Source organism: Schistocerca gregaria, chromosome 4 (genome assembly GCF_023897955.1).
Source record: "Schistocerca gregaria isolate iqSchGreg1 chromosome 4, iqSchGreg1.2, whole genome shotgun sequence".
In the NCBI taxonomy this organism is placed as follows: domain Eukaryota; kingdom Metazoa; phylum Arthropoda; class Insecta; order Orthoptera; family Acrididae; genus Schistocerca; species Schistocerca gregaria.
In genome coordinates this window covers 390,674,995-390,690,857 of record NC_064923.1, presented here as the reverse complement: position 1 = coordinate 390,690,857, position 15,863 = coordinate 390,674,995, and the positions used below count along the sequence as shown (strand labels likewise).

Below are 15,863 nucleotides of genomic sequence, written 5' to 3'. Positions count from 1 at the left end.
GAGGAGTTCTTGGTATGGAGGAGCAGAACGTTACATTGGATAGAGAGTCATGAATAGAAGTAACGTCAAGCATGTCCCAGTGAATTCTACAGGGGACCTTTCCATTCATTTTGTATATACTGATCTGACAAACAATGGTATCTTCAGACTTTTTGCAGATGATGCCGTTATGTATCATGAAATACTGCCCGATAAAACACTAAAGACATATTCAATTAGACGATGAAAAGAATGAGGAGGAGGATTATTTTATACCCAAAATATCAATGTAAGAACTGGAATCAGTCATCTCATACAACTCATCATCGCCAGATTTCCTTCCAGCAAGTTGGGTAGGAACTATGTGAACAATATGCCTCAACTGATTTTTGTCCTGGTACAGCTTTTCTCTCTCCACTCCACCCCACATCTCCTCTCCTCTCGAGATTTTCATTAACATGGTCTGCCCATCTCTTTTTAGGCCAGCCAGTATGTCAGTCTTTTTCCTGGTAGCTCCATCTCCAAATACTGACGTGCAGTTCGATTCACATGACCTAACCACTTCAATCTCGCAGCACTCATCACTCATTCTTCCATGGTTTCTACTTATATGTTCGTTCCTGACTGTCTCTTCCAATTTTTTACAGACTTGACCTAAGGAACTTCATTTCACATGCTTATATTTGATTCTCTTCTCTCTCGATTATGACAAGGATCTTAGACTATACATCATGATTGCCAGGAGATAGGTTTTATACAAGCTTTATTTAGTTCTTAGAGGGACTTCATCAGTCCAGATTACGTTTCTTATAATCTCAGTCAACTTTAATCCCTTAATTTTTTTATTCCAGTAGTCCAGTCTCCTCTGAACCTTCATTTTCATCCCTTTCCAAATGTTGATGGCATCAGCAAAAGCACAGAGATCTTCATTTTCTATTTCTTTGATTTCTTTCATGATGGTGTCCATAAGTGTGATTAAAGAGTACTGTGGAAAGTGAACTGTCTTGTTGAACACCTCTCTTTGTCTTAAACCATTCTGAACTTCCACCTCTTACACGTACACTTCATTCTTTCACAACCTCCATACAGTATCTGAACTACAAAGGAGACCACTTACAAAACACTTGTGAATGCTATCTTAAAATATTTCTCAAGTTTCGGGGGTACATGCCAAATAGGATATTAAGCATATACAATGAAAGCCAGCAAGAATGTTCACAGGCTTGTTTAAACCACAGGAGAAGGTCAAGAAAATACAGAAAAACCTTAGCTGTCAGACACTTTAAAATAGGTACCAACTATTCCATGAAAACCTACTTACAAAATTCTAAGAACCACAATTTAGTGGAGAAACCAGCAAAAACAACAGCCAAGTGCATTCTGTTCCTTAAAAAGACACCGACTGATTAAGCCAAGCACAAATACATTTAGACTTTCTTCCTGGGAAGAAGCAGTTATTTCTGGTACAATGGGAAGTACCTCCTATAAAGCACTTCACAGTGGTTTTCAGGGAAAGCATACAGATGTGATTGCAGCCTTTACTAATACTCACCCCTCTTTTATATTACTGGGAACATAAACTTAATGATGCAGAGCTATCTTTCAGTGCTAGCTGGAGACGGTCACTAACACTGAACAACAAAAACAGCTATTTTTTCTCTTTTCAGTCTAGTAGCACAACATATGTGAGAAAATTCACAAATAATTTGTTAGTCTGTGAAATTATAAACTGTTGTCACAAATGAAAGAAGATCACTGGTTGGACTTGTTTACCCCCCAATCCAGTACATGTACTGTTTCAGGGAATTTTTGCATTACAATGGACTCATTGAGAAAGAATGACAGCATTCACTCTTGTGCAACCTGTACAGAAAAAAATTCTTTTAAATAATATTTCTTTAGCTGTATTTTCAAGAAGCCTCCAGAAAAAATGAACAACTCTATTATAAACATCAGTGTTCGAAACCTATGTTTAAAGACTGAGTGCGCAAGTTTTTGAACAGACCATCTGTGGAAGTTTGTTGTTTTTGTCTTTAAATTGTTAAAAAATAAATACTTTGCGAATGTGTATCCAGCAGAGAGGGAGAGAGAGAGAGAGAGAGAGTATTTAATTAATTACTAAAACAAATATTAATATTATTTCAAAAGGACTGACTTGGGTCAACAGCGTATACAATTTCTCATGGAATGCAAGATGCTTTATTCTTTATAGCAATGCATGCAGAAACTTTTATCATGACCAAGTTGGTTTGATTCAGAGGTTGAGTTGGGTAAAGGGTGTAGGGATGAGGAGAGTGGCGAGAGGGAGGAAGATGAGAAGGGGGGATTGGTACTCACATTCCTGATCATGAGACTGTATGCATAATGGCACTCCGATCAACTGAAAAATACAATTTTACACTTTATATGCCCTCTATTACCAAGAAAGGTGATATCATGAACCCAACTGTAACAATATATGTGGATTTGTATTTATTTGGTATTTATCTCTGTTAAATTTCAAACGGGTGCTATTCAACAATATTATAATTAAAATAAGAAAATTATAGTGACTTGATGATGGAGGTAAGGTCACAGTCATCATGGTAGTGATGATGACAGTGTCTCTGCTGCCCCTAGTTGCTTCACAGCTAGCTAAATGTACCAATTGCAGGCACAATAGGGTCATACCATGTCAAATAATCTGAATTTAAAAAGAGTTCCTATTCAACACTCCAATTTTGATGACATTTTTACAGGATGGGGAATATGGAAGTGTCCAATTCCACCTGTCTACTTTGACCCACGATGTCATCAATATGGCAGAAATGGTTATTCTAAGAGTCTCCAATATGGTGCCTATGATATCACTACATACACATGGCAATAAACATGAAAATACATGTAAATAAAACAATAACATCTCCTTCCAAAAATACAATCAAACTAACGGGCAATTGGGGGTTTTAGGGAGGGGACAAGCTAAATATAACAGTACAAAATAAATAAATAAATAAAATAAAATAAAAGACAACCACACATCACAATCCCAAAACACACCAGATGAAAATGAAAATAACACCTATACCTACGTATAAAAATACGAAAATAGGAATTGATCATTTCCCTTGGCCTATATGACCTACAACTACTAATTAAAAAAATCAATGCCTACAAGTACGAAAAACAAAACTAAAACCACACCAACTCAAAAATTAAAAACGCAAACATCCCTACGCAAATTAAAACACGTTCTATACATAACAAATTACAACTCAAGGCGGAAATAATAATAAAAAAGAAAAAAAACAATTAATTACCACCAACAAATTTCAGGCAGCCATTCCAAACACACACACACACACACACACACACACACACACACACAGACAGAGAGAGAGAGAGAGAGAGAGAGAGAGAGAGAATGCAATCAAACAAAACAAGATGACATTTACAAACACAACCAATTCAAACTCCGCACCACAACACCCTTACCGTCATGGGTCAAAAGAAGATGGGTGGAATCAGGCGCTTCCGTGCATATGGGTTTTACATGAAGCTATACCAAATTACAGCTTAATAAGTTGTATGGTTAGGCCAAAACAGCAATGGTTTTGTACAGGCGAGTTTTTCCATAGCATTATACATGACCTGATAACCAAGTTTGCTTTACTACTGCTAATGATTTGAAACTGCCCAGCATTTTAGGTACAACAGCGCAGTTGCTGAACAGGTGCTCAGTGTATAGCAGATTTATCACGATTTGCGGTCAAAGTAGCTGATAAATCTTGTTGTGACAAATGCAACAACTGAAGTGAGCCCTCCGGACAGCTATAGATTTATTTTCTCCATGGCTTTCTAAAAATCATTTAAAAATGCCTGGATGTGTCCGTTAAAATGGACAACACTGATTTTCTTCTCTATATGCAGTTATAGTGAGTGTCTAATGACTATTTTTGACCACAGAAATTATACCTTAACTTCCCATTTTAAATTTCAGCACAAGTCTACGATTTCCCCTAAATGGCCTTAAGAATGTTTGCTCCTCCTCACCCCAGTATGTTATTTACGCTGCTGTTATAGGTGTTTATATATCTATAAACAAAGCTGTCTATTTGGCCTTCTGTTAAGTTCCTAAATTAATGAACAACTGCTATGATGTCTCACACCTCTTTAAAAATAAGTCACACTGACCCTAGTCCACTATCTGCTACATCACTAAATATATTTTTACATTCAGGATGTCTTTCAATTTGAGACATATGATTTCTATATTTTAGTATGTATGTCTTCTTCAATTGAGAAAAAAAAAAATTCGGTTCCATATGCAGAGAAGCAAAATTTTGATGGATTAACTAAACCTACCAATACCAGATGTCAGCTTCTTCCTGTGATCTCATGATATTGAGGTGTGTAACATCACACAAGCACTATACTTGACCTTTTTTTATCGTACATTAATTTCTGGAATGCAGATTTCGTAGCGTAACTACAGATTAGTTCGAAAGATGATGATTAGTCCTAAAGATGACAAGTGGGCGCTCAGTGGGCAAAGCCAACGAATGTACGACACCTTAGGTGTGGTGAAATACTTATTTGTAGCTTAGTTCCAGTTTACTTGTGAGCTAATAAAGCGATACCGAAGGCTTCAGTTAATTCCAGAACCCTATCAACACTTTAATCCACAATTAGATCATACTGCAGATGACATAATTTTGATGATCAGTTGGGTGTCTAGCAAGATGCAGTCGAAACAGCAACCAAATAAATGACACAAAATAATACTAATAACTAAAACAAGGTATAATTACCTCATTCGGTTTTTGTGATACACACGACGCCTTCGGTCGTCCGAGTCATGGTAATCTTCCGTGTCACTGCTGCTGTCCCTGTCATAGGAGTGGCGATCTTTTGATACAGACATATTAACTCCGAAACAACTGTTAAAACCCAAATATTATAAACAAAACAAAGAAACGACCTAATAAACTGCTGACAGTAAATTACTGTCAACAATAATACTGATCGTTGTGTCAAAACATCGCGTATACTAGTCCAGAGAATTCTCTTTAACTTACATTATGTTGTTGAAGTTTATCAGCTGATATCCTGACCGTTTGAGTTTCTGAATTATTTCAGCTAAACACGGCGTGAATAATGTATAAAATTTAACCCCATTAGCGTTTCTTCTCACATTTTTCATCAACATCAAATTCCAGGGTCTTCCGGAAATGACGTTCAATATCGATCTGTAACGCTTGTCTGCCGTTTCTATTACCAACAACCCAGCACAAGGAAACCCCATGTCATATGCCAGGGAGGTTGCATATCCCACACTTGGTATTGATATCGAAGCAAATAAATCATTTGTCAATATTATTAAACTTCCAAATTTTCCATTTATTTATTCACTCAATTAGTTGAAACGAGAATAGACTGTAACCTCAAAAATTTATTGTTCTTATATTGCTACGTTATGGGAAATAAATATGTGATTCATTCTTTGAGAGCGTTCCCGTGTTGTTACAGTGCGAAAGAATAAGTTCACGTGCATTTCGTCGTAAATATGTGTAAACAAAAGCCTACTTCGATTTTTCGTCTGTAGATGACAGCACTGACAGCTTATACGGCGCTGTACATCTGATTTGACCATGAAGTATGGCTGCCTGAGGAACTTAATGGTTCGTAAATTTCTGTCCGTGCAAGTGTCCGAGTATGAATGTTAAATTACTTGCCTGTTCCTAGTATCTGAATAAGTAAAAGACACTTAGAGAGCGCCTCTTTTCGGTTAAAAGCCTGCCGAAAAACAATAAATGTCGATCTGAACGCATTGGTGGATGAGTAAAGAAGGCTTTTCCCCCCTTGTTTGTTATATTCAGCAGTCTCTTTTAGCATAACCTTATTTGAAAATGGATTAAATGTTAGAGGAAAACAAACGTTTTGTTGAGGCGGGTATCTACAACAATGATAAGTTTAAGTGGCTTCGCTGTTCGTTGGTTGCATCGCAGCATGATTGAATTTTGAATACAAAAATGTATGAAAAATACAGTTGTTGCTGTTGATGAACTACGGCTCCACCTTTTTTTTTTTATTGTGGGTGTGGGGTAATAGACTTCTGTTGGATGACTAAGTAGAAGTTCCGTGTATGAGTGTAAGATGGACTCGTAAAGAAACAAATTTTAAGTTTGTGGTGCTCGCCATTGGGTCCACTGTAGTGCCACGTTTATGTTATTTATTAATCTAGTACAGCTCGCGAATACCTATTTACGAAGTAGTTTTATGTTGCTGTTTTCAGTACTTTTGCGTCACTGATCTTTTATGTCATTTTACAGGGCAAACACAACTATAATGGCCGCATCATGTTCAAACTCATCGAATAAGACTGAATGTACAAGTCCAAGTCCAACTGAACCAGTTTGTGTGGAACTTCCAGATAGTATTGCTGAAACTGATAGTGCTGGGCCATCAAGAGAAGTCTCTGGTGATGAAGTATCAACCCCTGTTACAAATGATAACACATTAGGTGTAAGAGAAAATACTGAAATTTGCCATGTGCCCTTGATGACTGAAGAAGAAGATGGTGCAGAAGAGGAGGAAGCAGATGTTAGCGAGCATGAAGACTGTGAAGATGGAGGGTGGGAGGACTTTGAGGAAGGGGATGATGCTGAGTGTGATGGTGATGGAAGTGGTGCAGAAGGACTGGTTGAAGATTTGTTGGATGTGGTTGGTGATGGAGAAGAAACTTCTGCATTGCCGTCTGTTAATAGTGCAAATGCCGTGAACTCGAGGGTAAGTTTTCACCTAAACTTGGACTCTGTCCATTATTATCTGAAATCTGCGGATGTGAGATGTATGCAGTACCAAATTTTATTCCCTCCCTCCCGCTGCCACATGCACCTCCCCCACCCACACCCTGCTCTATCCTTCCTCTCATTCCTCTCCAATTATCTTCATTACAAGATAATCTCATAAGATAACATGGAACACACACAAATTAAACTTAAATCTGTGACTCAATTACTTTAAAGAGAGATGGGTATGCATTAGGTATGCTAGTTTAAATTTGTTTCCTTGTTGTGTGCCTGGCCTAGGGAATTTGTGGAAAAGTTGGGTACCACGTGTGACCAAATCTATCTTTAGTAATGAATAGACAGACGTATAGCAAGATACCATAATGAAGAAGAAGAGAAGGTAGGCATGAGAGCTAAGATTTAAACAGCTTTTGTTTGTTGGGAAAAAGCTTTTGACCGAGTGAAATGGTATAATTTGATTATTCGTAAAAAATCCAGTTTAAGGAACTGTACTGTAGGCAGAAAGTTAGTCAGAGTTGCTAGGAGAATTAATGGAGAAATAGGAGGCAGGCAGGAATCTCACATTTCATGTGTGCTATGTTTATATCTTCTGGAAGATGTCGTGAGAGTGGGGGTATGAGTGGAATGAATGTGTGTTCAAGAGGCAGAAGGGTGGAGTGTAAATGGGTTGCTGAGAGCATGGTAGTGTTGGCAGAATCTGAGAAGGTTCTTAAGAAAATGGCGCAATACCTAAACCTCAAATGTGAAGAATTTGGAATGACATAAAAAATAGGAAAGTACAAAAAGATGGGAGGAAAAATAAAGCAGACCAAAATCATGATAGATGGACAATTAGAGCAGGTTTAAAATTCAAATTCTTCAAAAATACTGTGATGGAGGACCAAAGACGTGACACAAATATAAGATTGAAAGCAGCAATTGCTGAGGAAGTGTTTGCTATTCGGGCAACAGAATGAAAATTTGATGGAGTGAGTGGCCAAATTGGACAGAGATTTATGTGGGACATAAACCTGGACATTATCAAAATATTAGGAAAAAGGGCTGTAAAGGTGAGTATGAAGCAAAATAAAATTTTGGGTTTGGAAGACTGAGTAGGACAGAAATTAACAGAAGATGAGAGAGATCAGAAGCCTCTTGGAGACCACAGGAATAGGAAGAAAAATTGGTTAGGCCGCATCTTAAGTAGGCAGCACTTACCCCAGTGGGAAATTTAAGGGGTGGTAAAGGAAAAAAAGGGAGAGGAAGCAGATATCAATAGACAGTTCAAGAAGCAAAGTAATAACTGCATGGGACTGAAGAGCAAAGCATAAGACAAAGAAATGTTGAAAGGCAGAATTACCCATGGTTATGAAGACTCACATCAGCATTTATCAACTGACAGGAATGTGCAGTTTTTATGGATGAATTCTGGTTATAAATCCTCAAAGTTCTGATACTGTAGTTCGAAACTCCTGCATACAGATGAATATTTTTGTATTATGGGTGATAAGGATACAATAGGTAAATCAGTTCCTTGGTTTTATGGAGATTTTTCAGGACAATGACCAACCCTATGCTACAGAAGTATTAAGGCTACTATGCTTGTTGTTGTTGTTGTTGTTGTTGTTGTTGTTCTTAGGTGAGGGCCTTCACCATATATCATGTATTTCAATGAAAGGGGTAGGCTGAACATGTTAGCTGAGCTATAAACAGGTCTGGAGTTGGAAGGCCTCCTATTTATATCAAGAGCTGGATGATTATTGCTGTAGAAATGACAGTAAACATAATTTCACCTTGAACAGAATAAAAATCTGCAGCAAAACAGTTTATTCTATAATGTTAAGGATTTGAGAGATAATAGAGGTGAGCATATATGTTTGGAACATTATTTCTCAGAAATTTGATGTCCTCTGTCTGCCTGAAGAGCCTGAAGACCATGTAACCAGAGAGATGGAGAATTTGAGCGGAAATAACTGCACACTGCACATCTTATTCATTTATAATAAGTGTAAGGGAAAGCTGTGTTTAAAATGCAGAAGTTTGAGTTGGGGAGCTGCAACTGAAAATATTTCAGTTCTAACAATACCAGAGAAGGAAAGTTGCTACTCACCATATAGTGGAGATGCTGAGTCACGATAGGCACAATAAAGATTCACACACTCATAACTTGTGGCCAATAAGGCCTTTGTCAACAGTAAATTAGATTTGTTTCAAATGTCACATAAAAAGAAGTACTATATGGTTTTATGGTGTGGGTATAATATAAGGCTTTGGAAGAAGAAAATAATATATAGAAATGTTTTCTACAAATTCATTTTGTTACTGAATTTTTATTTCTGCTTACACAAAGGATACAACTCAATTGATTGTCTTCATAGCTAGAAAATGAGAGATTGAATTGCGAACGTTGGATGGATGAATGACTGAGCTGATCTGATCTGACTGGCAGTTTATTTATATATTCATTCATTCATTCGTCCATCCAGTCATCATCTGATAATGATTCAGGGTTTGTCATCATTGTACAATGAAAATAAATAGCTCAGTTATACAGAGACATAGAATATATCAGGATGTTATTACGTGAATGGAACAGACAGTTGGCTGTGGCCTTGCCAAAGGAACCATCTTGGTATTTCCTGAAAATTATTTAGGAAATCCATGGAAAACAAATTGGGATGGCCAGACATGGCGATTTCTGTCCTATCAAATAAGTCAGTGTCCTAACAATTGCACGGCCTCATTTGTTTGGTCCCTGCTGCACATTAAAAATTTGGTTTCAGATAAACCACTGTTTCATCAGAGCTTGGAAGACTTTTTATTGGCAACTCTTTCTACTCTATAGATAATATCTTAACAGGGACTGTCAGGCCAGCTGAAGTAATAATGTGTGTTAGATTTAAGTTTTGACAGCACTTGGTTACAGTAGTCAGGATTAGGTATTTTTTATATGATAAATGTATTAAAAGTGCATAACTGTGTTTCATTCTGACAGTGTATTAATTCTGGAATTATTAGCAGTCTCAGTTCACGGTAATGTATATACCTATTTTGACAATCTCCTGCAAAATGATCTGGGTAGTGGGTGTTATATTCAAATGTTTTGTGTTGTACTTTCTGACATGTTCCACATCTATGAGAATCGTGTCATTTTTGGGTCTATGGAACGAAAACTGAATCTAATCTGTTGTTCACACGTAATTTGCACAACATAACTTATAAGAAATACTGTTACACTCTTTGTTCACGTACCTCCACACTCATTGTACATGCCACAGACACCAGCTGGCGCATAACATCAGCATCACTAACATGCTTATAAGTCCCTTGTACTCCCCTCAGTCTGTCTGGAAAATTGACCCCATGAAAACTGACTCCAGAACCATAAACATGCTACAATTCGCTGTACAAATTTCCATGTCGTCCTCCCAATTTGTGTGTAAAACTGAATCAACATTCCTTTTCCCATGATGAGTGAGATGTTCATCTTGGGAAAATAATAAGGCATTAGTATTATGCACTGTAGATCTTAGGCATATTTCATTATTAACCACTAATAAGAGTCCACTAAGTAACCTCTGTGTGGTATGGTTTACTTAGACTGATGAAGCATATTTCACGGCCTTTTTAAACATGTATACTTTAGTTATCTTTTTCATCTCCTTGAACAATCTGATATATAAAAATGGAATATTTGTTTGTTTGTCTTGTATGGATTCCTTTACGTTTCATCCAATTGTGATGGACTAGAGGTTCCCGATGCCTGTCATGGATCATGATGAAATTTTATTTGAACAATTGCAATGTTTTCTTTAAACATGATCACCAATCAGGTACTTGCAGAGATCTGTAGTGCAGGTTGCAACAGTGTGCCACCGAGTTTTCAGTAACTTCGAAACACATCACCAGCAGTATTTTCTTGAAAGAAACAAAACTACACCACATTGTAGAATTTTTTGGTTTTAAATGAAATTACAAGAAAATATTTTATGAGTGATCTTCGTGGGGATAATTTGAAGCAGTCAGTCAAAGAAATAGCTGCTTGAAAAACATGTAAAGTTTGGTTTTTCATATCTCTGGAAGTAAGTGCGTGATAAATGTGAAACTTTGCATGTAATAACTTACAAACACAAGGTCTTAGTCTATAAAATTCCATTCGCTTACTTTGTTGGGCAGTTTGGGGTGAATAAGTTTCATTGCTTGAAAAGGGAAAAGGGACTGCAAACACAAGACACACACAGCAGATTCCATTAACAGTGATAAGAAAACAGAACAGTACATAAAGAAAAAGCAGAACATATGTCTGTCAGAAGCGGCAAAGATATTTAAAAAATCAGAGGCACTGATAAGTTGTCAATCTGTGCACAGGCAGCACAGGATACATAGCACAACAAGCCACTGAGAAACACTCCTACTCTTGTGTGGCTTATAAAGATACAATTGATAGTCATCTTCAGTTAGTTTGGAACTTTTCTTCGGCAAGTGCTTTTGTAAACATATGTGCCAATTGATCTTCTGACTTGATGTAGGAGACAAGAATAGGACCATCACGTATCTTTCCATAAATGTAATTAAACTTTGTGTTCAGATTTTTGTGATGTTTATTACTTTTTAACAATTGCAATGCACTTAAGTTGTCTGCAAAGACTTGGTTGTTCCTTGTTGCCCTGAATTGCTGCAAGAATGAATGAAGCCATATTGTCAGCAGCTGTGTTGGATGGTGCAACACCACTTTTGTTGTAGGTGTGGCAACATATTTTTGCCTGCGCCGAGATGAGTATGTAACTGGTCCAGTGGTTAATCGTTTTTTCTTTATTCATCCATAGATCATCTCACAGTGATATAGAAATAAAGAAAATATAATTCAAATCAGTAGTTCAAAATATAAAACTCGCAGAATACATTACAAGCTTTAAGGGTAGGATTGGCAGTCTTGGCAGTTTTTGGGAATAGGCCAGGTGATCAGCCATTGCTGACATAACTCACTATTGAACAAGTATCAATATCTACAACAAAATTAGAATCTGTGTATATGAGGTTTAATACCTTTGTCTCGTGTACCTTGAAGATGTTTTAGCATGCATTTAGCAGCAGTCCAGTGCTCAGGTCCAGAGTTTTCAGAACCTGAGTTACTTAACTGACAGAAAATATTGTATCATGTCTGTCACAGTCAGTGCAAACAGAAACCTACCTACAGACTTGCAAAATAGAATTTCCCATGGCTTTCTTGTCTTCATTAGCTGGACACTGTTCAAAGTGCATCTGTAAACTGTACGTAATCAGTAGATGTTGCATGAGGAAACAGTTGCTCACGATGAACTTTCTAAGTTGCAACTAATATAGCCCTCTTAACAGATGATCACTTCTTTAGTTTCACAGTCCCAGCTGGTTTCCTATTCTACAAAGTATCTGGGATTATCAAGCACAGTTTTAAAATTAATCTTGAATTCAAGTATTTATTTATACCTGTGGTTGATTTTCTCAGAACTAGTCCTTCATCAACAAAAATTGCTAAAAAGTGTCTAAGGCCATCAACTGGAGCACAAAACACACAATTATCTGATTAAGCTGTTTGAAATGAAAAAAGAAAAAAAGCTTTATGAAAAGAACAAACTTTTGATTCCCACATTGTGGATAGTGCTCCAGTCCATAAAGGCTTTTCTTTAATTTATAGATTTATACCACCATCTGGTCTACGTTTAATGTCATAAACTCATTTACAACCAGTAGCCAGATCATCTGGAGGTAGATCCAGTAAGTCCAAGGTATTATTTATTGCCAATGAGGATATCTCATTTCTTCATATCACTTCTCAGTCTCTCTTAATGCCATTGCCTCCTTTAAAGTTTGTGGTTCACCAGTGACTGCTGTGCAAGCCAGATAGTTTTGGAAATGAACTCGAGGGTATAATTCATAATGGTTTCTAAGATTCATTCCAAGTTGGCCTCAGATGCTCCATCTTCTACAGGTCGTTGAATTATGTCTTCTGGATCTGTCGGGAAGTTGTATTTGTACATAATGTTGAGGACCCAAGTTCTTTAGGGTATCCTGTAGTATTTTCAATGAGAACCACATTTACTGAAATTATTTTCTTTGTTACCAGATCATACAACTTGTAATTGTTCCTGTAACCTGGCATTACCATATTCTTTTATTTGATTTGAAATTTTGATGAAAAATTTTTGGAAGTATGCATAAAATGTTCAGTTCTAAAACTCCACATACATTGTAATGATGGTTTTACCCCCAATAATTTCACAGAAGATATCTTTTCACAAGTAGACTCTCATAGGCAAAGATTTAATGTATGGTGTAGACTACTGTGTTGACAGCTTTTGTCAAAGGTGTATCTGAAGACAAAAATTGAAGCATTGTGCTAGCATTTTCTACAGTTGATCTGACATCACCTCCAGCTTCACCCATCTACATCTATACTCCGCAAACCTCTGTGAGGTGCACGGCAGAGGGTACGCCACTTTGTACCAGGTGTTAGGGTTTCTTCCCGTTACATTGGAGTGTGGGATGAATGATTGTTTGAATGCCTCTGTGCATGCAGTAATTATTCTAAACTTATCCTCACAATCGCTGTCTGAATGATGCATAGGGCATTGTAAAATATTCCTAGAGTCATCCTTTAAAGCCGGTTCTTGAAACTTTTTGTTTTTGGGATAGTTTACGTCTATCTTCAAGAGTTTGCCAGTTCAGTTCCTTCAGTATCTCTGTGACGCTCTCCCACTAATTAAAGAAACCGATGACCATTCATGATGCCCTTCTCTGTATATGTTCAGTATGTCCTGTTAGTCCTATCTGGTATGGGTCTGACACACTTGAGCAATATTTTAGAACTGGTTGCACAAGTGATCTGTAAGCAATAAACCAAAGTGTACCACCTGCTTGACCCACAGCTCAGCCTGTGTAATCATTCCATTTCATGTCACTGTAAAGTATTACACCCAGGTATTTATATATGACGGTAGTATCTGTTCCCAAAAGAACAGTTACCGTTGATGACCATGCAGCTTTGCTAGAAATGAAATGATAATTAAATGAACACCCTAGCTGCAAACAGTTGTTGATGTTCTTCATTGGGGACATGTTGATAATGTGTGCCCTGACCGGGACTCGAACCTGGGATCTCCTGCTTACATGGCGGACACTCTATCCATCTGAGCCAATGAGGGCACAGAGGATAGTGCACCTGCGGGTACTTATCCCTTGCACGCTTCCCGTGAGACCCACATTCCCAACATGTCCACACCACTACATTCGTAGTGCGCCTAATAGAATGTAGTGGTGTGGACATGTTGGGAATGTGGGTCTCACGGGAAGCGTGCAAGGGTCAAGTCCCCGCAGGTGCACTATCCTCTGTGCCTTCGGTGGCTTAGATGGATAGAGCGTCTGCCATGTGAGCAGGAGATCCCGCGTTAAGAGTCCTGGTCGGGGCACACATTTTCAACATGTTCCCAATGAAGTACATCAACGCCTGTTTGCAGCTAGGGTGTCCATTTAATTATCATTTCAAACCCAGGCATTTGTCCGAGTTGGCAGATTCCAGCAGTGACTCATTGATATTTTAATCATAGAGTACTACATTTTTTCATTTTGTGAAGTACACAGTTTTACATTTCTGAACATTTAATGCAAGTTGTCAATGCTTTCACCACTTTGAAATATTTTCAAGATCTGACTGAATATTTATGCAGCTTGTTTCAAACAGTACTTCATTATAGATGACTGCATCATCTGCAAAAAGTCTACGGTTACTATTAATACTGTCTACAAGGTTACTACTGTACAACATGTATAGCCAGCATCCCAGCACACTTCCCTGGGGCACACTTGATGTCACTTCTACATCTGACGCTGACTCTCCATCTAAGATAACATGTTGTGTCCTCCCTAACAAAAAGTCCTCAGTCCAGTCACAAATTTCACTTGATCCCCATATGATTGTGATTTTGACAAAAAGCAGATTTTTGTGTTCAGAAATCAAGAAATACTGCATCTACCTGAATGCCTTGATCCAAAGCTTTCAGTATGTTATGTCTGAGAGTTGGGTTTCACATGATCAATGTTTTTGTAATCCATGCTGATTGCTGTTGAGGAGGTCTTTCTGTTCGAGATACCTCATTATGTTTGAGCTCAGATTATGTCATGAGATTCTACATCAAATCAATTTCAAGGATATTGGACAATAGTTTTGTGGATCACTTCTACTGCTCTTCTTGTAGATTGGCATGCTACATGCTTTTTTTTCCAAGGGCTGGGCACAGCTTTTTGTTAGCAGGAATTATGATATATTCTAGTTAAAATATAGGCTAACTGAGCTGTAAATTCAGTGTAGAATCTGACAGGGATTCCATCAGTCCCAGGACTTCGTTCAGCTTTAAAAATTTTGGCTGTTTCTCAGCCCTACTGACAGTAATACTTATTTTATTCATCTTTTTGGTGGTTTGAGGATTAAAAAGTGGGGCAATTCTCTGGGATTTTCCTTTGTAAAGGAACATTTGAAAATGGAGTTAGGCATTTCAGCTTTTGCTTTGCTACCTCAATTTCAGTTCCTGTCTCATTCACTAATGACTGGACCCCTCCTCCCATCCCTTCCTGGTCCCGCAGTTTGAGGCGCCATGTGACGGATTGCGTGGCCCCTCCTGCAGAGATTCTAGTTCTTCCTCAGGCATGGGTGAGTGTGTTGTTCTTAGCATAAGCTAGGTTAAGTAATGTGTAAGTCTAGGGACTGATGACCTCAGCAGTTTGGTCCCTTAGGAATTCACACACACAGTCAGTCTCTCTCTCTCTCTCTCTCTCTCTCTCTCTCTCTCTCTCTCTCTCTCTCTCTCTCTCTCTCTCTCTCTCTCTCTCTCTCTCTCTCTATCTCCCCCCCCCCCCCCACGCCCCCCTCCCTCTGCGTGCCCCCCCCCCCCCCCCCACACACACACAAATATGTTCACTAAGGTTGTGAAAGTGCTTGTAATTGGTTCACAGCAAACAGTAATAAAAGTTAATATTTCTATAAGAAAAGACAGCTACTCACCATGTACAGGAGATGTTGAGTGTCAGGCAGGCACAACAACAAAACTGCTACCCATATTAGCTTCCAGCCAGAGGGCCTCC

The 15,863-nt window shown here is 38.0% G+C and overlaps 2 protein-coding genes across 5 annotated transcripts in view; one reads left to right on the top strand and one right to left on the bottom strand.

Annotated features, from left to right (window-relative positions):
- LOC126268113 (BTB/POZ domain-containing protein 10) overlaps positions 1-5,283 on the bottom strand; it is a 116,961-nt gene extending 111,678 nt beyond the window's left edge. The window contains exons 1-2 of one of the 4 annotated variants that reach the window (XM_049973633.1): positions 5,037-5,283; positions 4,770-4,898 (exon numbers count right to left, since the gene is read on the bottom strand). In XM_049973633.1, coding sequence (XP_049829590.1) covers positions 4,770-4,898; positions 5,037-5,263 — 356 coding nt within the window. In that variant the 5' untranslated portion in view covers positions 5,264-5,283. The remainder of the gene's footprint in view (positions 1-4,769; positions 4,899-5,036) is intronic. The other 3 variants (XM_049973635.1, XM_049973634.1, XM_049973632.1) reach the window with 3 other exon arrangements.
- Positions 5,246-15,863, top strand: part of LOC126268112 (F-box/WD repeat-containing protein 7-like) — a 128,191-nt gene continuing 117,573 nt past the window's right edge. The window contains exons 1-2 of the mRNA XM_049973631.1: positions 5,246-5,639; positions 6,291-6,747. Of these exons, the coding sequence (XP_049829588.1) occupies positions 6,307-6,747 (441 nt within the window). The 5' untranslated portion in view covers positions 5,246-5,639; positions 6,291-6,306. The remainder of the gene's footprint in view (positions 5,640-6,290; positions 6,748-15,863) is intronic.